The sequence below is a fragment of the Ambystoma mexicanum genome, chromosome 1p (assembly GCF_040938575.1).
Source record: "Ambystoma mexicanum isolate Mex_15411 chromosome 1p, UKY_AmexF1_1, whole genome shotgun sequence".
NCBI classification, from domain to species: domain Eukaryota; kingdom Metazoa; phylum Chordata; class Amphibia; order Caudata; family Ambystomatidae; genus Ambystoma; species Ambystoma mexicanum.
In genome coordinates, this window is record NC_090921.1 from 1,068,481,190 (window position 1) to 1,068,504,548 (window position 23,359).

A 23,359-nucleotide genomic window follows, 5' to 3' on the forward strand; every position below is an offset into this window, starting at 1 on the left:
ACCCTCAGCCGACAGAACCCAAACTGCCATTAATGATCTATATCTCTTTGTGGAGCAGATCTTTGATCTAACATGTTTAGGTTTCCGCTCAAAGACCTGTATCTCACATGGGAAAAGAAGTGTCGTCCAAATGCATCATAAAGCAGCCAAGACCTCTGTTCTGAGGTAATCATTCCTTCTGCCATGGGAGGGACAGACTGTCCATGCATTCCCCTGTACTCCTTGTTGCAGTGGAAGGGGTTCACAGACTAAGTTCAATGCAATACTAACAGATGCTGATAACAGCAGAGTAGTGAGCAGGGTGGGCCTTGGTTTTGGGCATCCTGCTCCAAACCACTCTTGGCCTCTGTCTGTTGTAAGATCCTTTGACATAGAAGGGTGGTCTAATTCTACACCTCTCTCCCCATTAGCCCTGCTTAGTTGCCTGGTCTTTGAGGAGTTAACCTTTTGCAATCTGGGACTCTCCAAAGAGAACTTGGTCTTAAAGGCAGCCAGGAAGCAATACACCGCCAAGTGGATGATATTGCAACTTGTCACTGGAGAATGTTCTCAAACCTCTACAAAGTACATTGGATCAAGTAATGTCCTTTGTGGCAGACCAGGTGGCATCGGGCCTAAAGCTGTTCTCCGACTACGCATGCCTGAATTGTGATTGCCTGGTTTACTTTTTGCAAACTCTGTTATGAAGGGGCTTTTTGATGACCTCATGGTACATCGTCAGTATGCATGCTCCCCCTTAGTCCATCCCGATCTGGTGTGGAGCCTTCACATTGTTCTCTTTCCATGGCGCCTATGCATTTGGAGCCTGTGGCTTCATGGACTCTACAGCTGATTACATCGAATGCTGCATGTTTGGTGGCCACATTGGCATGCAGTTTTGGTGAACTGCAAGCCTCATGCTCGGTCGAGCTGTTCTTGATTTTCCATATACACAAGGTGGTTCTCTACCCACCCTAATTTTCTACCAAAGGTGGAAACAGAGTTTCCCCGAAACTGAGAGATTCATTTGCTGATGTTCTATCCTAACCTGAGGCAACAGCAGAAAGAACTCTGCACAACATGGCTGTAGGTAGGGTACTAAAATTCTGCGTATTGAGGACAAAAGAGATCGGGGTGTCCAAGACCCTGTTGGTCATTTACGGGTTGTTCCTGCCCTTGAAAGGCAGGCTGCTAAGGCAACCATCGCAAGATTGATGTATCCTGGAGACCCATAGGATGAGACGGGTAAAACCTTGTAAGGGTACACATACCCATTTAGTTAGGACAAAAGCGACCTCAGTAGCCTTTCACTGTCACATTCTCATTGCAGGTATTTGCAATGTCGGCGACACGGGCTGTCTACAAGCGATTTGTCAGCTCTGTTCCTTGATGCCAGTTCGAGGACAGGTGCCTAGTTTGGCCAGTCAGTTCTCATGAATACTTTTGCATAACTGCGCTGAATGTCTTCATCCCATCCTCCCTTCTTTTTGTGGGTGCTTTACAATCTTCCAGAAGTATGGCGGTAAGGGAACGGCACAGTTCTAATGGATTGTGTCCTCCAACGTATTCCACATCTTTCACATGTAGTATCCACACCTGTGCTACTTAAGAAATTTTTCGGCAGAGGGCATACTGCGTCGATGGGGTCGGGGTCGATGTCCCTCGAAGGCCTCCGTCGAGGGTGACATTACCGGATGTTATAAATAGGTCTCAAGGTGCCTGTAGCCTCAGTTCTGTTTTTTTCTGCAAACGTGTTTGCTTCGAGAACTCGGCGCGCCTCGTGTATTCTTTGTGGATATGTCTTCATCTACCCCTCTGACTCCGCGGTCTGGCTTTAAGACTTGCCGGGAATGTAAGTCTAAGATGTCAATTACGTTTGAAATGTCATTCCCTGACTAAGGCCTTGCGAGAGCGTAAGGGGAAGTGACAGGTAGGTCGGGGTACTAAACCCGGTAAGTCCTGAACATCTGCTAAAGGGATGTCCACCGACGATTCGAGGGGTGACTCTCCTTGGCGGAAGGAGTCCCGGGGACCTCGATCCGGGAGTGGGTCCGCTACTCATCCTCGTCTAGGCACTCCAGGAAGCGGTGTCACCGGTCGCCTTTCCCGTCCTCGTCGGATGATGGTGCCGTGAGGAAAGTGACTTGTCCCACTAAGTCCTTGACTCCGGAGGAATTGGAGGCCTTCAGGGAGCAGATGCTGGAGATTTTTCGATCCCAGGGCGCGGTTCCGTCCACGCCTTCGGAAGAAGCCGGCAGGGAATGGTCTTGGTCCAATGCTCGTGCGCCTTCGGGCCCGGGTCCTCGGTGCGATACTCATCTGGAACCTTCGAGGTCCCATTCGGACAAGGTTCAGGTTGATTGTCGGAGACGTGCTAGATCCAGGTCTCGATCTTCGTCCCAAGCGAAACCGCAGAAATCTGCTAAGGGCTTGAGGTCTGCGTCGACTCAGTCAGCGCTGTGTCCATCGGATACGGAGGTCGATGCTTTGCCTTCACACCATCCCTCGGCGCCGTTGTTGGCGTAGACGCCGAAGTAGTCGATGCCATTTGGCCGGATTTGCCAATGGAGGTCCCTGGGACTGTGGATCCTCCAAGGAAGGCTAAATCCAAGTCTGTGAAGCCTGTTAAGGATTCCAGACCCACTTCTGTCCCAAGGCAGGAGTTCTTTCTTCCTCTGGATGAGATCTCTGAGGTTGAGGAGAGGTCAGATTTGGAGTTTGACCCTGTTGAGCCTGATGTGGCTCCTGTCTTTTCCGGGGACAGTATGTTGGAAGAGTTGCGTCAATCACTACCTGATGCCAGTGGCTTGGACACATCTCCTGAGGTGGAGTTTGGCAGGCCTGAGCCTGGGACTCATGCTGAGTCCTCTTATAGGAGGCTGATGGCTAGAGTTCCTGAGTATCTTGGTTGGTCCAGTCCTCCAGATGCATTTGTTCAGGATGACTTGACTGATATTTGGGATCAAGGTCTGTCCACTGACCCTGTGTTGCCTTTTCATTTGACATTGCAAAAAAGGGTGGCGGCTGCTTGGCAGACCCGAGCGTCTCTTCCGGCAGTTAACAAGTCATTCACTAACAAATACCACCCTTCCAGTAGCAACCTCAGCTACCTATCCACTCAACCCACTCCCGAGACATGGTGTTTCAGGTGGCTACGGCCACCTTGAGCCAGGCGGCGTACCCTACCAGACCTCCTGATGGGGTCGACAAGCGCTTCGATGGTTGGGCACGTAATGTGTTTTCTGCAGGGAGTATGGCGCTGAAGTCGGCCAACTCCACTTGTGCCTTGGCAAGATTTTCACACACTCTGTGGAATTGCGTCTCTCTAGCGACTGAAAATATTCCTAAGAGGGAAGAAATGGATGGGTTCCTTGCTCTCATGCAGGATGGCAAGGATGCTATGTGTTAAGCCCTTCAGTCTGGGTTGGACACGACCGACCGTGTTAGCCGATCCATGGCTGCCAGCACCATTATACGCAGGTTTCCGTGGTTGCTCCGGATGTACAGGCCCATCTTCTGAACATGCCCTTTGATGGCTCTCGTTTCTTTGGTACAAGGCTGACGAGAGCCTTGAGAGGTTGAAGACCTCCAAAGCTGCTGCTAAATCTTTGAGTGCAGCAGTGCGTCAATCTCCTCCTTTTCGTCTTAGGGGACAATAATGGAGGGGAGGTTCCTTTCGTTACTACTAGGACGCGAGGAGCCGCCAATCAAAGGGGTCAACGGAAAGTACCCGTGGTGGTTGGGGAAATAGGTGCCAAAGCCGCTCAAGCAGCAGCCTCTCTGCGTTCAGGCACTGCAACAGCCGCTCTAAAACAGTTATGAGGCCATGTTCCATTGTTCGCCGGTTGGGGGCATACTGTCTCAGCATCTCGAAGAATGGCAAACTTTCTTCGGATGCGTGTGTTCTGGAGACACTAGCCCACGGCTACTGCCTTCCCTTCCTAAAGTGGCCTCACGACAATCCACCGGGGAGTATCTCTTTGAAGCTTCCGGATATGCTCCTTGTGCAGGAAATCTTGACCCTGCTGGAGAAAGGCGCTATAGAACTAGTGCATGTAGCGGAGATGAACAAGGGATGGTATTCCCCATGCTTTTTGATTCCAAAGAAAGACGGGGGACTGAGACCCATCTTGGACTTGCTTTGGTTGAACAAGTTACTCAGGAAGGACAAGTTCAAGATGGCCACTCTTTCTCAGGTCGTTCAGGCCCTTTGACTTCAAGATTGGTTGGTGTCTCTGGACCTACAGGATGCTTACTTTCATGTGCCGATTCATCCAAAGCACAGAAAGTACCAGAGACTCGTGGCTGGCAGCTTGCATTTTCAGTTTCGGGTTCTGCCATTCGGATTGACCTCCGCCCGAGGGTCTTCACCAAGCTAATGGTCTCGGTGGCAGCGTATCTCGGGAGAGGGGGGGATTGACGTCTATCCCTACCTGGATGGCTGGCTGATCCGAGCGCGTTCTCCTGAGCAAGCTCTGGATCATCTAATTCTCACCTACCGCTCCCTCCACAAGCTGGGCTTCTCCCTCAATTTCAAGAAGTCGCATCTGACACCTCAACAGCTTCAGTACATCGGGGCTGTGTTGGGCACGTCCTTGGGGAAGTGTTTGCCTCCCAAGGTGAGGGCTAATCACATTGTACAGATGGTCGACAAATTTCAACATGCCCAGAGTCTTCCAGCTTTCGTGTTCTTAAGGTTGCTCGGCCTCATGGCATCGTGAATTTTTCTGGTGTCCGAAGGCCATACTGCAGATGAGATCCCTGCAATGGGCCCTCAAGATGCAGTGGTCCCAATTCTTAGGCAAGATGTCGGATCCCGTTCAGGTTCCACTCTCGGTCTCGCAGGATATTCTGTGGTGGGCCAGCAAAGGGAATCTAATGAAGAGAGCCATTTGGCAACCTTGGCCGGAGTCGACGATGGTGATGGACGCTTCCCTCACAGGATGGGGAGCTCATGCAGACAATCTGACTGCCAGCGGTCGTTGGTCTCTGTCGGAGTCCAAACTCCACATCAACCTGTTGGAGCTGAGAGCCATCAGGCTCACCCTGAAGGCTTTTCTGCCGTCTGTGGGGGGGGGGGGGCGCAGTGTCCTGATCATGACAGACAACTCAGTGGCCATGCATTACCTCAACAAAAAAGGGGGGGTAGGGGGTTACTCCCGTTTTTCAGAGAGGCAATGCAGCTCCGGTTCTGGGCAATCCAAAAAGGAATTTCACACTCTGCAGTTCATCTGGCTGGAGAGGAGAATGTGGCGGCGGACGCTCTGAGCAGGCAGAGCACAATCTCTCACATGTAGGTGTTGGCTCAGAAAGTCCTTCTGGAGATCTTCACCCTTTTGGGGAATCCCACAAGTGGATCTGTTCGTGACCAGTGCCAACCGTGCGAGAGATTCTGCTCAAGGGAATTTCCTCCAAGAGGAGCTCTAGGAGACGCGTTCGTCGTGGATTGGTCATTCCCACTTCTGTACGCTGTTCCTCCAGTCCCAGTCATTCCTCAAGTGATGAGGCGATTGCAGCGGTTCGGATCCCACATGATCCTCGTTGCTCCGGATTGGGCCTGGAGAGTGTGCTACCCAGACCTTCTGGAGATGTCCATCTGTCCTCCACGCTGTCTTCCCTACCGACAGGATCTTCTCTCATGCGAGGGGTGGAGGGGTGGGGGTAGTGGGGTGTGGCCATCTCCGTTCGCAGAGTCAGTGAATTGCAGCCACTTTCATCTAAGCCACCGTTTCCACAAGGATAGGGTTGCACTGAGGGTACGTCCATCATTTCTACCTAAGGTAGTGTCTGAGTTTCGTTTAAGCCAGAAGGTTGTACTTCCTGCTTGCTTTCTATCCTCCTCATCCTGGTAAGGAAGAGGAGTGACTCCATAGGTTGCACCTTAAGAGAGCTCTGAGCTTTTATATTTCTAGGATGTCGAGGGTCAGAGTGGACGATCAATTCTTTGTGGGGTACGCTGGACACCGATTGGGCCAGGCTGTTACCAACGTCCTAGTTATAACATCCGGTGACGTCCCCCTCGATGGAGGCCTTCGAGAGGGACATTGACCCGACGCCATCGACGCAGGACGCCCTCTGCCGAAAAACCTCCGAAGCTGTGGACATTACATGTCAAAGATGTGGAATACGTTGGAGGAACATCTAGTCGGAAGAACGTTACCAGTTGGTAAGTAACTTGTTCATCTATATAAACGCTTGAGTTTGCTTCCATAATCAGCTGATGCAATTTGCTGTACAAATGACAAAGTGCACCTCTGTGTGCCCTTCCAATTAAACAGCTGTCATTTTAACAAACGGAATGAACACATTTCTACGCGGTCACCTTCATCTTTCACTATTGCGAACATTCGGAATAATTTGAAGTTACTTCTTTCCACAGACTAGTGGCTTCCACCCCCACTTCTTCACACAGGGCACGGCGGTTCCAGTGTCAATAAACAGTTAATTTCCGCATCAACGTTTACCTTTAAAGAGCGAAATGCTGTAGAACGAATGCTTCCTCACGAGCCATAACTGAAACGTGCTGTAAATCATGCTACTACGCAATCTTATGCCATCACAGGGACTCTGCAATGGAACAAGGTTGACAATTGTGCGTCGGCAAAGACACATCATAGAGGCCTGTTTAATCGATGGAACTTAAGTACTGTTCTTATACCGCGTATACCTCTCATTCCATCTGATATAAAAATATGCCTTTCAAATTCAAAAGAAGACCGTTACCTATACGTTTAGCCTGTTCAATGACCATTAATGTGTCACAGGGACCTATGCCCCCTTCCTGGAAGCGATCAGTGGGAATTGCGATATTTAAGAAGGGTGGACAGAAATGAATTAGACCGATATTGACATTTATGATATGCTAGAATGGTGTATGTTACGCTGAGAATCGGCTACTGTAGGCATACATGAAAGACACTATAAATATATTAGGGCCACCAAGACTGCTTATTCTGTAACATGAGAAACCTTTACATCTATCTTGTTGTCTAGTCAGTCTATCTCATTGTAAGAGCGGTGTGTCAAATTACATGGGGTGTTTTTATCATTTGTTTTTTTTATTGTAATTTTTAGTTTAGTTTACAAAAAACAAACTTTTTATTACATAAATACGTGAATCCTACACTTGTCAATCCTTCATGCTACTCCATTGTACTCTCTAACCGAAGTGTCGGTTTTCTGGCAGTACGGAGTCCATAAAGTTAATTACTGCACAAGTCAGCCGTGTGTTTGTTCCAGTGATTAGGTAGCTCCATCACTCTTCTAAGTTGTTTATCGGCGCAAAGTTTGCAAGATAAAGTGACCTTTGGGCTGTAATAGCTGTACATTCAATTATCAGGTGTTTTAACTGATTCGACTGCATTGTTACAGTGTCTACATTGATTGTCTGAAGTTTCAGGATCGCGCCTCAACATCAGTACTGCTTTGGTTTCATAAAGGTTGAAGCGTAGTCTCATAAATTGGTTACGGTGGTATTGCGAGTGGAATTTATAAAAGTACTTGGCAGTTTCATCAAGTCCATGCGACGAGGTTCCCAGGTCTTATGTAGATGTCAACTGTTTTCGCTTTTCATCATTCTGTATCCAGTTCCAACGTCTGTTATATTTTTGCTCTTTGTGGCATTTTTATTACAAGTTCTTCCGTCAGATCGGCACATCGCATTGTCGCGATAAGTTTTTGTTCCCATTTGCTTATTAGATTGGACGTATGAGTAGTAGATCTTTTTTGTAAGATTTCGTATTAGCCTGCTACTGGAACCATTCTCATTTTATGCCATGCTGAAATTGAATTCCACAGAACTGTTCCATATAGTGAATCTATGGCCGCGCACCGCAAAGAACATGCTAAGTACTGTTGGCTTGCTGGCTTGATACTCTCCTGGATTAACGTTGCTGAGGGATTTTGCATCTGACGTTGGAACACCAACCGGCACTCGTGGCGTGTTGTTTTCTTTTGCAGCCCTGGAAGACGTCTTTGCCGGAGACACGCAAAGTGCCTGACCCTCCATTCAGGAAGTAGGAAGTACTGTTGCTGGAAGTTGGTCCCGCCCTCTGTTTGTTCTACGTCCGGCCCATTCCAATAAATGGTGGCACCTTGGCGCCGCTGCGCACCGCAAAGTACAAGCTAAGTACTGTTGGCTTGCTCGCTTGATACTCTCCTGGATTAACGTTGCTGAGGGATTTTGCATCTCAGACATTGGAACACAAACCGGCACTCGTGGCGTGTTGTTTTCTTTTGCAGCCCTGGAGGACGTCTTTGCCGGAGTCACGCGAAGTGCCTGACCCTCCATTCAGGAAGAAGGAGGTGACTTTTGTGCTTGCACGTAGCGTGCATAGTGGACTCCATTTAAAACTGTGTGCCCGCATCCTCGGTTGTATTAAGAGCCCATAGAAAAACTGTGTGCCCACACTGTTATTCATATTACGAGCCCATTGAAATTCTTATAGACTTGGGATAGGTTTATAGTGAGAATTATTTCTTTCCTATCTGCTTGTCATAAATTTAAAACCTCCTTTTTCTGTCTTTCTTTTCTTTTTTCTCTTTTTCTTAAGGTACTGTTGCTGGAAGTTGGTCTCACCCTCTGTTTGTTCTAAGTCCGGCCCATTCCAATAAATACCGGCACCTTGGCGCACCCGCGCCACGCACCGCTAAGTACTGTTGGCTGTTCGCCGTGCGAGGTCTAGGTGCGCCTTGACAAGCTTAGGTGACCACGGTCTGGGGATTCTGTAATAGCTTGGAACGCTCAGAGAAAGTTCCATCAGGCACATCGTTGCCTCCCTGCTCTGGAGTAAAGGGGAGCGGAGAGACGGGAGAGGTGTGTTTTTCCTTACAGCCTTCTTCCTTTTTGTGGTTTCTCTTTCTTCTGTCCTGACTCATCGGGGCGAGGGTGTGTGTGTTCTTATGGCCAGGTCTTTGAAGGCAGGTATGCCAAAGGGCATAAATCCACTCAGTGCACCGGGTGTGGAGAGTGGGAATAATCAAAATGTCTTAAACTGTCATTTAAGTAATACGTCTACGCCGAAGGTCTTGCGAAAGGCAAATAAGGTAAAAACCGTCATAAGTCATGGGACTGATATTAGAAAATTTTGCAAAGACTCTTTACCGCCGAGTATTCAACAGCACTTGGTTGGGGCGGTGGGTACAGGTACTCAGCCTATTATTATTAATTACTCTAATGTAAATGTGATTGATGCCTTGTCTGGTAGAAATGGTAATCATGGTAAACCACCACAGCAGGGAGTAAATGTAAGTAAAAAAATACATGGTTAGGCACAGTCCCAAAGACCATAATGACAAATTTGAATAATTCAATAACGGACACAAGTTTGTTGAACTCGGCGCAATGTACAGCTGTTGATAATGCCTCTAAAATGGTAGGGGATGGTGGTGAAGAAGAGAATGCCATAATTGATTTGAATTTCTCTAATTCTGGGTTTTCTGCACAATTGCTCACAGATGATTTATTGAAAACACCTGACATGTTTTCCACTATTGGTTCCGGATATTCAAGTGTAAATGAGTCATATTGTGCCCCAAGTTCGAGAAAATGTGTAACTCCACATGGTCATGTAGATGAGGAGGCTCCAAGATGTGGGGAGGTAGTGCAGGAACCAACAAAACCCAATGATGTGGAACCTTCGCAGAAAATAGGAACAGGCAACCCGGTCCCAAATAGTGTTGTACTCATGGAAATCGCGTTAAAAGCTACTCAATTTTCATTGGCTGCACTGTTCAAATTATATGATAACTTGACTGAACAGGTCCGTAAGCAAGAATTTCAAATTGAGCATTTGCTTTTATGGCAAAAGAAAGCTATGCACAAAATGAAATCGAAAAGTGATAATCCAAGTATAACGCGCCGTGATGTAAATACATGTTATATAGCAGGGAACATGGCTGCTGGGGTGGGGTACAAACCTATTCCAGAAATGGATTGTATTATAGGTGAGGTGTTGAAGGGCCTGGTGCCTGTCAAAATTGCTACGCAGGAGGATAACTGTACAAAGATTGAAGCTGTGGGGAGGCGATCTGCTACTGATACTGTGATGAAGGAAGATAAAGTGGCCTATACAGTTTTCACCAAACAGGCAAAAAGTGGCACAAAGCAGAGTAACCTTATGAATAAAAAGTTAACAAAAAATCAACCAATGCCCACAAACAAAAAGGGGGCAAAAATACGAACATTTATCAAAAAATTAAGTATTCCAACTAACAATACAATCACAACTGCTCAAGCTATTGCAAAAAGATATCATATGCGTACCTACTCAAAGGCTGACCGAACGGAAATGGCACGGTGCAACCAGTACTATCATATGCCCCCCTTGATGCTCTGGTTGAGGAGAGAACAGATCCAAATCTCCGGACTGAGTCCAAGAGGGCTAAAGCTCCAGGTGAGAAATCTTCTGATTCTGGGGAAATGAGGCCCATTGTGCCGGGCCTGAATATAAGACATTTCCATCGCCAGGAGATAAGAAAGGCGGTAGATGCCTACATGAGTAGCAAGTTGGTGGATCACATGGATAAGCCGGAACCAATGCCCTCGTTTAAAAAGACTAAAAGTGTTAGTTTTAAAGAACAGTGTGTGGTTACAAATTCTGTGCCATCCATAAATACACCTGCAACAATAGTCAAATAATCTGCCATTGGGAGTGGGAGAGAAACACATGGTGAATCCTGAAATCGCACAAAAGGCCAAAGAATATCTAAGTCCTATTATACCTCAGAATTCCTTGATCTCACAAATTACACCAGAATTTTTAAACATAATACAAAATGCTTTAAGTACTGGTGCTAAACAAGGAAGTACTATGCCCTCAGTGGCAGCGGTCACAAAAGTTGGGTTGGTGTCTTAACCCGCTACTGCCAAGAGAAAATCGCTGGCAAATTACTAATTGAGGCTGTCTTGCAATGCCTCTCCGGCAGTGCAATATGAACTAAACAGAAGAGCGATTTTAGCCATATTCTCGGACATACCAAGTCTTGAGAATATCTCTTCCACGGACTTGGAGTTGGTGGAATTCCCGGACAAAGGGAATCGCCAATGTGTAAGAACATGGATGAACTCGAGGTTGGTGCAAAATAGAATCTGGCTTGCTAAAACGGAATTGACTTCCTTGGGATTTACATTACTTGGCGAAAACAACGACAAACTTTGAAATAAAAAACGAAGCTCCGCAGAATTCCAATCTCAAAAAGTCTACCCTTGCTTCTCGGAAAAGAAATACTAAACAGGTTGAAGTGTGTAACTGTAATTGTAATCAAATAACAGATCGAGCCTAACTACGATCAACTGCAACGAAAAATCTTGCACTAATTAGTTGGAAAACAAGGGGTTCTGTTCATCTGATAAATAATGACAACAATGATCTACTGCAATTCGATATAATTATGTTACAGGAAACATGGCTAATGTCGGTACCTGTGTGGGATGGCTTTGATCTTTTTTTAAATCCTGTATCACGGGCTTTGCAAGGAAGACCGACGTCTGGTCTACTTATTGCCATTAAATCTAAAGAGGGGGATCAGCGCACAAGCATGGGAAATGCCGAGTGAATTTCTCCAATTGAAGTAAAAGTTAACAATGAATCGTATGGGCTGATAAATGTCTATTGGAATCCAGTGGGAATATCGGATGGGTCATTTATCAAAGCATTTGGAGACCTATGTAGTCTTATTGCAATGGATTCATCAATTTCACGAATTATAATTGCGGGAGACTTCAATCTGGACTGTACCAATGACCAGCCCCTAAAGTATAATCCAAGACTGAATAAATGGGCTGAATTTGTCTCATCAAACATTTTGATAAGGTTGAATGGTGCGTTTCCATCCAATATTCCCCCCACCCAACGTGGCATCGTGGTGGTAGTGTTTCCATAATTGACTTTATTTATGTGAATATTAATATGTTTGAGGTGATCACTAAGTTTTACATTGTGGAAAATACCCAGAGTGATCACAACCAACTAGTGATGCAATGGACAGTTAATGATTATCAACATCTGGAGAAAAAAAATCTAATGAAAGAAAATCTTGTTGTAAATAATAATGGTAATAGGCTGTGATGGTCGGAGAGATCTTTAACATGGCTCAAAGATCGACTTGAAAGTCAAAGGTGTACAGGGGGGGATGATTTGCAACCGTGTTATGCTGATATGTTACAACACTTTCAAGCCGACGGAAGAAGCAAAGGAGAGGGTATGGATCATTCAGATCGTACCCAGTTACATGTATATGATGCAGCCACTAGAGCAAAAAAGACTGAGTTTTGATGTCAAATAAGGGCAGTTAAGTGTTTGGCCGTGAAGGAAAGAGGACCCGCGTTGGCACATATTAAAACAACATATACAAATTGGCTTAGAGCAACAAGAGGACTTAGACTACAGCAGGATGGTGAAATTATGCTGGCGAAAATACAGTCGAAAAACCTACGACAAATCTGGGCTTTATTGAGTAAGTCAATGCATTACTCACAGAACATTATGCAAGCAAACAATGTTACTGAGCAAGTGTGGTGTGCCCATATTTTGGAGTATTATGCAGCCCCTCCCAACTCGATAGCTACTATTCCTCAGGATCTTTCTTTCAAAAGTATGATTTGGAAGATATTATATTCTTCATAAATAAGATCAGTAACTCTGGTGCCTGTGGACCTGATGGGCTATCAAATAGGACCTTCAAAAAGCATCCGGAACTATGGGCAAGGATACTATTTCAAATATTCAGGTTAATTAATACGAACCAATCATTCCCTGCATCCTGGACGCACTCTTTGTTGGTCCCCATATATAAAAAAGGTGACCGCTCGAGCCCATCTAGTTATAGACCCATTGCATTGCTTGACGCGCCTGGCAAGATTTTGACTAAATTGGTGTTGAGAGACTTTAGAGAATGGCCCTTGAAGAACGATCTAAATGACCCCTTTCAAACTGGCTTTGTAGCTGGATTGGGTACTATACCTAATCTTATGACTCTGAATATGCTAAAAAATAAATATGCTAAAAAGAACCAAGTGCTGTACATAGCATATGTAGACTTTCAATCTGCTTTTGAGTCGAATGATAGGAATATCTTGTATCAAAAACTAATACAACATAATTGCCCTCAGTCCCTACTGTCTCTGATTATGCGTTTTCACAATAACACCACAGTACATGTAAGATTAACCTTGGAAGAAAACTGTCTGACAAGCTGAAGACATTCCGAGGGGTAAAACAAGGTTGCATATTGGCCTCATCAGTCTTTAACTTTTTCTTGCTAGAACTAGGCACTGAGATGAGATCTCTAAAATGTGACCCACCAAAATTAGGGATAGAAAACATCTCGCACTTATTGTATGCGGATGATCTCCGGTAGGGTTACAACGGCTGCTTGATAAGTTGAATGACTTTTTGACGAAAAACAATCTAATCATTAATTTGTCTAAAACGCAGATTATGGTTTGTCGTCCACATCCTAAGACAAAAGTAAAAAATTACAAGTGGCAGCTTCAAAACAGAACTCTATCTAAGGTAGAGCAGTATAGATACTTTGGATTAATTGTTGCAGTTACAGTGTCAAATAAATGTAATGAACTAGAGAGATACAATAAACTTCAGACGCTTATACGACAAGCAAAACTGCTAAAAGGGAAATTTGGGAAATTCTCTATAAGTCATATATTGGTTTTTACCAACAAAAGATCATTCCGACTATATTGTATGGTACTGAGTGTTTAATTGTGGCAAGTACAAGCTGGCAAAAATGTGAATTCCGGTTTTGGAAGGAGCTACTGATGTTAACAAAAACGTCCCTCTGCCATTGATTAGACACGAATTAGGTTTATTATCCCTCGAAGTACAAGTGAAGTGGAAAATGGCTGCCACACTGAGAAAAAGTATTTTAGGTCTAAAAGCCTCGAATCTTTTGGGAATCATGGCAAAACATCTGCTTGCTCGTGATCAGGATTTAACCAAAGGTTGGTGTGAATACGTACTGCACGCGTTGGCTGATGCATCAATAACGTTGGATTTATTGCTTGAGAATCCTGATAGAGCTAATGCCAAATTATACCAATATGATTGGATTGTAAATCGGAATCTATGTTTTAGTTATATGGACTTTAAGTCCAATCCATTTGCACATAAGCACTTTCGAAGTATGGCAGACTATCTTTCCAAATTCCCTAGCACTCACATGCGTAATCTATATTTAAGGTTCAGGTTGAATCTGTGGCCAACACGTGAAATTCTGGTGAGAAGAAGGATGATCTCAAAAGAGTTGGAATATTGTCGCTTTTGTAGTAACAAATTCAGCAAGGAAAATTTAGAACATGTTTTAACTAAGTGCCCTAACCTAATAGAACTGAGGAGTAGACACTTCAGTGATGATTTTGTAAGTTCATGTAACAACATGGAACCAAAGGTAGTGTGGCACCTTTTATTTAATAACGGAAAGTTAACGGTTCGCATAGCAATCATTCATTTTTTGAGTATTTTTCCGGACATCATATCATTTTGATTGATCCCTGATTTTAGAGGGTGATTGTGGTGAGCTGTGGACATTTTATGGTGTATTCCTTGCATGAATTATGAACTATGAATTATGATTTATACTTGCATGAACTATGAAAAGTATGAATTACGATTTGCAAGATGTCATAAATGTGTATAATAATGAAATTATGATGATGTAAACAAAATTTGAAAGGATGATTTTATTATCCAATACAAATAAAAAATAAAATAAAAAAAATAGTGAATCTATGCCCAGTTCGTAGTGAATCACTGTTATTGAGAGGTTCTGTGGCAACCGCAGGACTTTACGCCAAAATGTGCCCTCTAGTTTACACCAAATATCAGCAGGTATGTTCAATCCCCCTTCGCTGCCAAACGTTATGGCAGGTACAACTTTTTGCAAGTAGGAGAGTAGCAGTTTTAACGTGAATTTGCCATATGCAGCATGAAGTTTGAGGCCTTGCAAACATTGTTATTCACGTTAGCAGATCTTGGGTCCAGTTCCATTCACGTATTGAGACGTTAAATTGAACTCCTAGATAACAAATGTAATTTGTTGCATCTAGTTTTTCGTTGTTTAAATACCAGCTGAAGTTGTTTTCCTTAATGCTCGTCCGCTGACAATTGACATGATTTCTTTGTTTATTATTAGGTCATTTTTGTCGCAGTACATTTGTGATGCGTCTAGTGATCGTTGCAACCCAATTTGTGTAGTGTCCAACAGGACAATGTCGTCGGCATATGTGACCCAAGAAACATGATGATTGTTTATCTTTGGGGGGAATATCCTCGGTTCTGTTAAAGTGATGGGGAGGTCCGATATAAAAAGTTTAAACAATAATGCTGCCAATGGGCAGCCTTGTTTAACTCCCCGCTTTGTGAAGATTACATCGGAAAGATCACCTTTTGAATTCAATCTTACACGAAAGGAGGTAATGGAGTGTAGTGCCATGATGGGCTGCAATATCTCCAGAGGACATGCCCATGATAGTAGTTTTCCCCATAGTTTCTGCCGGTTGATGGTATCTAAAGCCTGTTTCAGGTCTATGAAGGCAAGAAACACATTCTTGTTGTTCATAATGGATTCAAGTTTGATGGTATTTAGGATAATCAAATTCGCCTCGACACCGACCCCTTTAGTAAAGCCCGTTTGGCGCTTATCAATCGCCTTTGCATGCTCTGCCCAGAGCGCTAATTTCTTTTGACGGAAAGTAGCATACTCCTTTCCTATTGTGTCGAGGAGCGTAATTGGATGATAGTTCGTCGGATCGTTACGATCGCCCCTTTTAAATATGGGCACGACTATTGCCGTTATCCAAGACTCCGGTATGGTCTTGCTCGCTGCGATCCTCTCGAACAATGTGGCAATAAACTTTGCCCATATTGAACTATTTGATCTCAACATTATGTTGGAGATGCCATCCGGACCGGGCGCTCTGGAGTTATTTAGTTTTTTAATTGCGCATTCTATATCCTCCAGAGTTTCCACAATGTTCCAATTTCAATTTCCTTCAGTGTCGAATGTAGGAATTATGACACTCTGTGAATCAAATACGGCTGTGTAGTGGGAAACCCATCTCACGTCGTTTACACCATTTGCCTTGTCATAGGCTGCTTTTACTGAGCCAGTGTTATTTCCCATAGCAATCTGGTATCTTTCTGCAAGATGAGCTGTAGCATCATTTCAGCTTGCTCCTGGATGCGCATGATATTGAATGTCTTAAGCCAATTTCGGTAATGTAGACGTTGTTTTTTCATTTGAATGTCACCATTTTTGCATTTGCCTCTTTTTAACTTCGTTAGGTCGTTGCACATTTGTTTCCTTTCTTGAAAAAGGATTGCACTGAAGGAATGACTGTTGGATATTTGACAGATCTTTTGATTTGTTCTCTCCACTCTGAATTGCATCATCAGCGCCCTATAATTTGTTTGGTTCCAATGTTGAGGCTGTCACGTATTTTTCAGTGAATGTGTTAAGTTGTTTAGCGTTAATTCTCAACCTTGATCCTGAATGGTTTGTGGTTATAGATCCTGTGTAATTGACATCGGAACTCAGCTTCCCCATCTCATACCACGTCAACAGTAGTGCATCGTGGTCACTTCTTGTTGTTTTTACTGTTGTCAGGTGTGTGATTTTGCTTTTTAGATTTCTTGATACCCATGTATAGTCAAGGGTCTTAGAGCTGGTACCACGATGCCATGTGGGTGCAGCGCGGATGTCACCGTTGGTGCATCCATTTAGCATGGTATAATCTCATATCGTCATCTCCTTCATCCCTCGAGCACCTCTGTCTGTTTGGGTGCTTTTCAGACTATTTGTTTTACAAGGAGATTTCCGCTCCTTGAACCATGAATAATTCAAGTCGCCACATATAATAATTGCAGGATCGTCAAAAGCAATTAAGCACTCGTCGATTAATGCAGTGACAGCTGTTATTAATTTATTTTGCGAGATCGCTGGATTCCAATAGACGTTGACTATTAGCAAGTGGTGCCTGGGACTGTCGGTGGTCTTAGGGAGTTGTAACGTGGTAGCCTGGGTGAATAAGTTCGGATTTACAGCCTTTACAATTGTCCAGTTTAAGTTGTCTTTGATGATCGTAATTAGCCCGACAACTGGATGACCAAACCCGTTCTTTCCAGCGGCATTGAACAGGATTCTAAATCTATCACTTGCTGGTTTTTCCCCGCATCCAGGTTTCTTGTAGACATAAAATCATGCATTGATCTAATTTAGGCCATTTTTCTTTGAATAGGTAAGCAAATCCTCGTGTGTTCCAAGATGCCAATCGGTAGGTAGAGGTCTTTTCTCTGATCTTATCCTAGTGGTCACTTGTCTTATGCACTTGAGATTTCCAACGTGAACTTGAGATGCCTGTTGGAACGGACACGGAAGACGCTCTCAACTGATCCCGCAGGTCTGCACGTTTTTGTTCATCGCTTCGATGAACAAGCAGGCTTGATTTCGAACTGATTTGATGAGGGGAGCCTTCCTCTAGATAATGTACATCAAAGCTGAAGAACATCAGATCCTCTTTAGCGGCGAAAAGTTGCTTTGCGATTAGTTCCGACATAAGGTGAAGAGTAACCCAGTCTAGTCGCGCCTCAGACTTATATTCAACGACTGCAATGTCGTCCGATTCAATTGTGCGTAGCATGTGTATACTCTGTAGGAGCTTAATGATACGATGGTTTAAATTCACATTGTTTTGTTCGTTTAAGATGTTCTCAAGTTGTAGTTTCCAGATTTTAGACTTTGTTGGTTTAACCGACTGATGCAAAGTATTTTTATTTTGTCGTAAACATTTGGCCTTTTGAGCCATTGTTTGTTTTGGATTTAGGTTTGCAGATAAAGTTTGTTCGTTGCTCACATTATTGCCTTTTCGGAAAATTGTTGTTGCCTCCACCGTATCATTCTCTACTGGGGCAGTTCCTTTAATGGTTCTATTTCTCACTTCCACATTTATTGGAATCAAATTTTGTGACCTCTTTCCAGGTTTTACGTCTGTTGACTTTGCCTTAATATTATCACCGATTGTATTTTCGCCGTCCATCACTGTTGGTTCGTCGTCACTGCCTTCGACAGAATATGTTGAGAGATCACAGAGATCGATCGAGGAGTCGCCCTCAGCGTCTTCTTCCTCGTTTTGCTCTTCTCTCGATCTTTGTGTGTGGTACAGCCACCATATTCAATTTGATAACTTTTGTCGGTTCATTCGAGGTGATTCCCTTTTTTTCAACTCGGTTGAACATGCTGATAGGGGGAGGAGTCGAGATATTCCTAATGAATCTTTTTGCCTCATTGTTTCTTGGTCTCTTTGCCTTTGGTTCAAGCCTTACTTAGGGGGGTTTTACCTTTGCTTGAGCTCCAGATTGAATATTTTGCCTGTCTGGGGCTTTTATCGTTTTTGCTTCACCTTGAAATATTCCAAATGTTAATTTGATAGTCAAGTTTTGCAGGCTTGAGTCAGGGAGTATTTGAGAGTCCCTCATGTTTGGTTTTGTTTTTTTCATTTGGGTTGACTTTCTTGGAGTCATAAATCAATTGAACACTCTCCACATCTAGCATTAAGCTTGCTCTAAGATTGTCTCCTTTGCACAGAATGAATCTGTTCTCTCTTTTATGGTTGAGGCAGTCGTAGATATTACTTGTTTCAGTGGCATTGTATTGGAGGCAGATGAATTCATTGCTCCTTGCGTGGTGGCATTCTCGAGAATAGGGGCTCTTTACAGATGTCAGTTGTTCCATGTGAGTTCAACGTTGGCTTCCTCTTTAGCTTCTTTTCAGCTGATCTGTGTGTCAAACTAGCCACGGTGTCATTCCTGTCATGCCTAGCTGTCATGTTGTGCCGCATCCATTTTGTGCATTCTATGACAGCCTCCATGAGGTCAACTTTGTTGTTGGATTCTTGGCTGGCAATACCACTTAAGCGCGCTTGCCAGCATCGTGAGGCGTCAGCTTTATAGTCAAGTCTCTGAGTAATATTTTGCGACAGCGTTTCCATCTTACTCAGTTTGCTATTTATTGTTGCCAGCAATGAAGTCTGATCGTTTAGAGTGTCGTGCATTGTCTCGTACAATTAATTTCATGAATGGTAGCATGGCAATTGATGTTGCGGCTAGAACATTATGAATTTGCAGGCCAGCAGCTGTGGATAAATGGGCCTTATTCTTAGATTCTATGTCTGACTTGCTGTCATGTGCAACCGAGGCGCTAGTAGTTTGCGTGCTCACTTTGGGAACCTAATTTGTTTTTGGGCATGAATTTGCTTTCCTTCTGTCGTCCTTGGCGGTTTTACCTCGAGCGGGTGTTTTTCTTTGGGGCGTAATAGTCTTTGAGAGTGGAGAGTTCAGGCCCATTCTATTGTTGAAGTTGGTCATGTCACAGGCCTTTGCATATTTGTGGATGAAACTCTCTTCGAGTCGTTCCCGCATCATTAGAAAGTCCGCTTTTAGTCTTTCAGTTAGACGTGCTTCTCTCTCGGCCAGCTCAGGTGCAGGCAGCTCCTTGCTTTTTGGCTTAATGGCCGCAAGGGCTGCAGGGTTTCCATCCGTAGCGCCGGAGGAAACAATTCCATCTTGGTTTAATGATTCATTATTTGAGTCGATCCTTGCAAGCTTTTTTGCTGATGTGACATTAGACCTTGATACATCGGCGTGCGGCCGTTTTATGGGTCTTAAATCAACAATCGATTCCACGTTAGTTTTCGAGTTGAATGGGGTCAGAGAGGGGTTGTCCTTTCTTGCCATGTTTTTTGTGTCGTCGTAGGCAACCCATTAGAACACAGGAGTTGAGGGATTGTAAAAACATCAGGATCGACCATCCAGTCCGGGTCTGCCGGGGTTACTGCAATGCGAGCATCGCACCCACTCACAGCCTGGTGGAACAGATGGTCGCCAGCAAGGGCTTCTTTCGAGCGCTGAGTGGAGCGAGGGACACCAACAGTGTCAGCAGCCTCGGTGCACGTCGCGGCAGCATCTTCAACGCCACCAGCTGCACCGTCAGCTGATCGGAATCCGTTGTCTCAAATGGGGACTCACTGGCATCGATGTACACTGACGGCGAAGGTAGAACTGAAACAGAAGACGTTTGTTTCTTCTCCGGGAGCCCGCGTGGTAGAGCAATTTGAATTTCCGGAAGTCGAGTTTTGTGGTTTACTTGTTCATTTAGGACATGTGTGATAAGAGAGTCCTGTAGGACAACGGGATCTGCCTTGTTCAATATCTCTGTTAGGTATTTTAGTGTAGGTATTGCAGAAGGGCTGTTGGCGAAAGAGGCAACATGTATTTCAAGAATTGAGTTGTTGCTTACCTCTGACTCCACGCCATTGTTAAATTTTCGGCGGTGCTGCAACGCTTTGCGCCGTGTTTGAGGGCCAGACAACGCTGGCGCAGACTGTTTCTGAGAGACAGCGACAGCAGCAGTGAAGACCGGAGCACCGCGTGTCATTTTGCCGGCGCGGGAGCCGGGGGGGGACTGGAGCAGACTGAACTCACTGCCGAACTCCGTTCCACGCCCAGCAGTGGTTTATAAAGGTGGCCTTTGGAATTAAAGGTGTGGCAACCAATTCAGGATTGTCCAGCAAGAATTCAAACAGTGGCTGCAGCTCCTCTCACAAGCACAATCTGGGGCAGACTGAACTCACTGCCGAACTCCGCATTAACATCGGGTTTTAAAAATCGACCATCAGAGTAATAGTGTCCAGGGGTTAGTAAGTGCGTAAGAAGACACATGGTTAAATTTCATCATAACTTAAAATGTCTTTACTTAATTCTGACTTTTACAGACACATCAGATAAGCAGTTGTCTCATCTATCCATGTTCCATCTGTCTGTGCACCATTGTATGTTTCTCATCGATGCAGCGGTAATCACAGGCCTTTACTTGATGACAAATATCCTAACTAATCTAGTCCAAAGTCCACTTTACCCCCATATGATCCTCTTTGTCCCATTGAAAAGTAGCCAGTGATACCCATGCTGATAATCGGACTGAAAATTGGGTTGTGATCATGCCTGAGAAATGTTGCATGCAGTGCTCCAGATTAGTTTTGGGAGTGTTTTACTCCGTATCTTTTAAAGTTGGGATTAAAATGATTTTTTAGGGCGTACAAATGCAAGTCCAATTTCCATTTTTAGCAAGTAGAAATGTTTTAACTGAAAAACAGAAACTTTTTGTGATATTTATTTGCACCTAGTTATTAATGCACATTAAAAGATACACAATTATTTCTTCCAATCAGGCAGTTCAAATAGTAGTTTCTTCCTGTGGTACTATGTGCACTACTGGTCCAAACATTACCATGGATCTGAGACAGTGAAAGCAGGGGTGCAAGATTCTGCATGTCTTTTTTTCCTATTTTTTTGTTGCGAGTATTTTTACTCCCTATTTTTTGCCAATTTTTGCAGAGTAAAAGAAGCTGATACACTCCTTATCGGTAGAGCTGATTGCATGGCTACACATGCCCCACATGGCTTTGTTTTTGTACCAGTGTTCTGCAGCATAGTTTGGTCCTGTTCCCTTGATAATCATGGAAATATGAATAAAATGACGCTATACACTTGGAGTACAGAACTCACTAATGTTTAGCTATCGCATCCTTTTTAATTTTTTATGTATGGCTTTGCTTTGCTTCTTTCAAAATTAGATTTAGATAGTGTGTGTGTTTATTTCTCGTGAAATGTTAGGTCTCTTGCCCTGTAGTGGGTAGTTTTCCAGTGACCAAGGTGATGTTTCTTTTTGTTTTGACGGTATCTCAGTTTTTCGGCATTTAAAGATTTGCTTTTGGTTTTGTTGAGATCTAACTTTTTTAGCTTGTTGGCCTGTCCAATAGCCGAAATGGGTATTTCCCTATCTCAGTCTAGCATGCAGTATTCTGGGCAGTGTGTGAACCTTCAGTACTTGTATAGCGAGATGCAGATGCATATTTTCTGTTGGGCTGGTGTCCCTCCTCGTGCTGTGCGGCCCCAGGATTGAACATCACATACAAATTAATCACACCTACAGCTTCAATGGGATGTTGGCTCTTTGAAGCATGGTCTTCAAAGTTAAGACTTCTGACTGGCCAGTTAATGAAAACCTTTCAGGCCTTGGGTGACATTTCCTGGGGTACAGAATATTCTCATTATCTTCTTGTGTTTATCTCGCTCCCTCCCATCCCTCCTTTGCTCATTCTGTCTTTCATCCCTCTTTTTTAATCTTCCTTTTGAGCTTTTCTTTCAGCCTACTCTACTTTTTAAAATGTCTGTTTCTCTTGCTCTACCCCATTCTCCTCTTCTGCTTTTTGCTTCTTGTACGTATTCTCTCTACATCTTACCAGTCCCTCTTTCTGAATTCTTACTCCCACTTTCTCACTCATCCTCGTCTCATATCACCCTAGTCTTTTCCTTCTACCTTCCTTTTCTTTTGTTCATACTCTTTAAATGCCTGTTCTTTTTTTCTTACTGTCCCTCTTTATGCATCCCTTCCCCTCTTTCTCTTCACCTTTCTCAGTCTTTCACTTCGTAGCTCTTGTTCTGTTTACCTCAGTCGTCCTCATGTGAGTAATGTTTCTAAATGCATCTCTGCCTTTGTTTTACCAGACTTAATCTTTGTTTTTGTGGAGACCTTTCCTTCTGTTTTCTATTCCCTTAATCTTTCTCCCCTCTCATTACCTGAACTCTTATTCATCTGAATGTCAGCATTCTTATTTCTCCTTAAGCACCTTATGTTATGGCCATTCATGAATCTTGGTATCTGTTTTTATCTACTATCTTTCTGTGTTTATACACCATCAATCTACTGTATGTGGTTTTCTTCCCTGGTATGCCATGTGTGACTGTGGTTTCTTGTTTCCTTCAAGGCTCCCTTTCCCTTTATGTTGCATCTCCAAACTCAATCTGCCTCATGCTTTTCTCTATAACTTATACATCTTTCCTTCATAACAGGTGAATGGCACAATGGTGACAAACAGCTCCCATCTCGAAGTGGTGAAACTCATCAAATGTGAGTGTTTTATACAACAGAAGGGTTTGAGATTTGTATGTATGTGTTTGATCTGACTATATTTATTGACACACATGGAAAAATCAAAATAACTTCAAATCAACAAAGGCACAAACTCTCTGTAGGTTTGTGTCAAGTTTGTGGGGCAACAACAATGAAGCTTTGGGCAGCAATCGCACATGAACATGTTTTGGCATTCCCTTAATTGCGCCCTTAAAGAGTGATCTCTTGTTTAAGTTCCACAAAAACAGTGTCATTTGTAGTAACCATTTACATTTACCACCCCACTTTCAGAACCTCCCTGGAACAAATACTTTCCCAAAATCGCTATTCCCTTTCCAGGACATCAGTACTCCCCCCAGCTCTTTGGGTTGTCTGCCGATTATCACCACCTTGG

At 44.0% G+C, this 23,359-nt stretch overlaps 1 protein-coding gene across 3 annotated transcripts in view; it reads left to right on the plus strand.

The window, feature by feature from the left end:
* ARHGEF11 (Rho guanine nucleotide exchange factor 11) overlaps positions 1-23,359 on the plus strand; it is a 1,841,770-nt gene that overhangs the window by 533,374 nt on the left and 1,285,037 nt on the right. For all 3 annotated transcript variants that reach the window (XM_069604553.1, XM_069604546.1, XM_069604551.1), the window contains exon 5: positions 22,905-22,962. In XM_069604553.1, the coding sequence (XP_069460654.1) occupies positions 22,905-22,962 (58 nt within the window). The remainder of the gene's footprint in view (positions 1-22,904; positions 22,963-23,359) is intronic.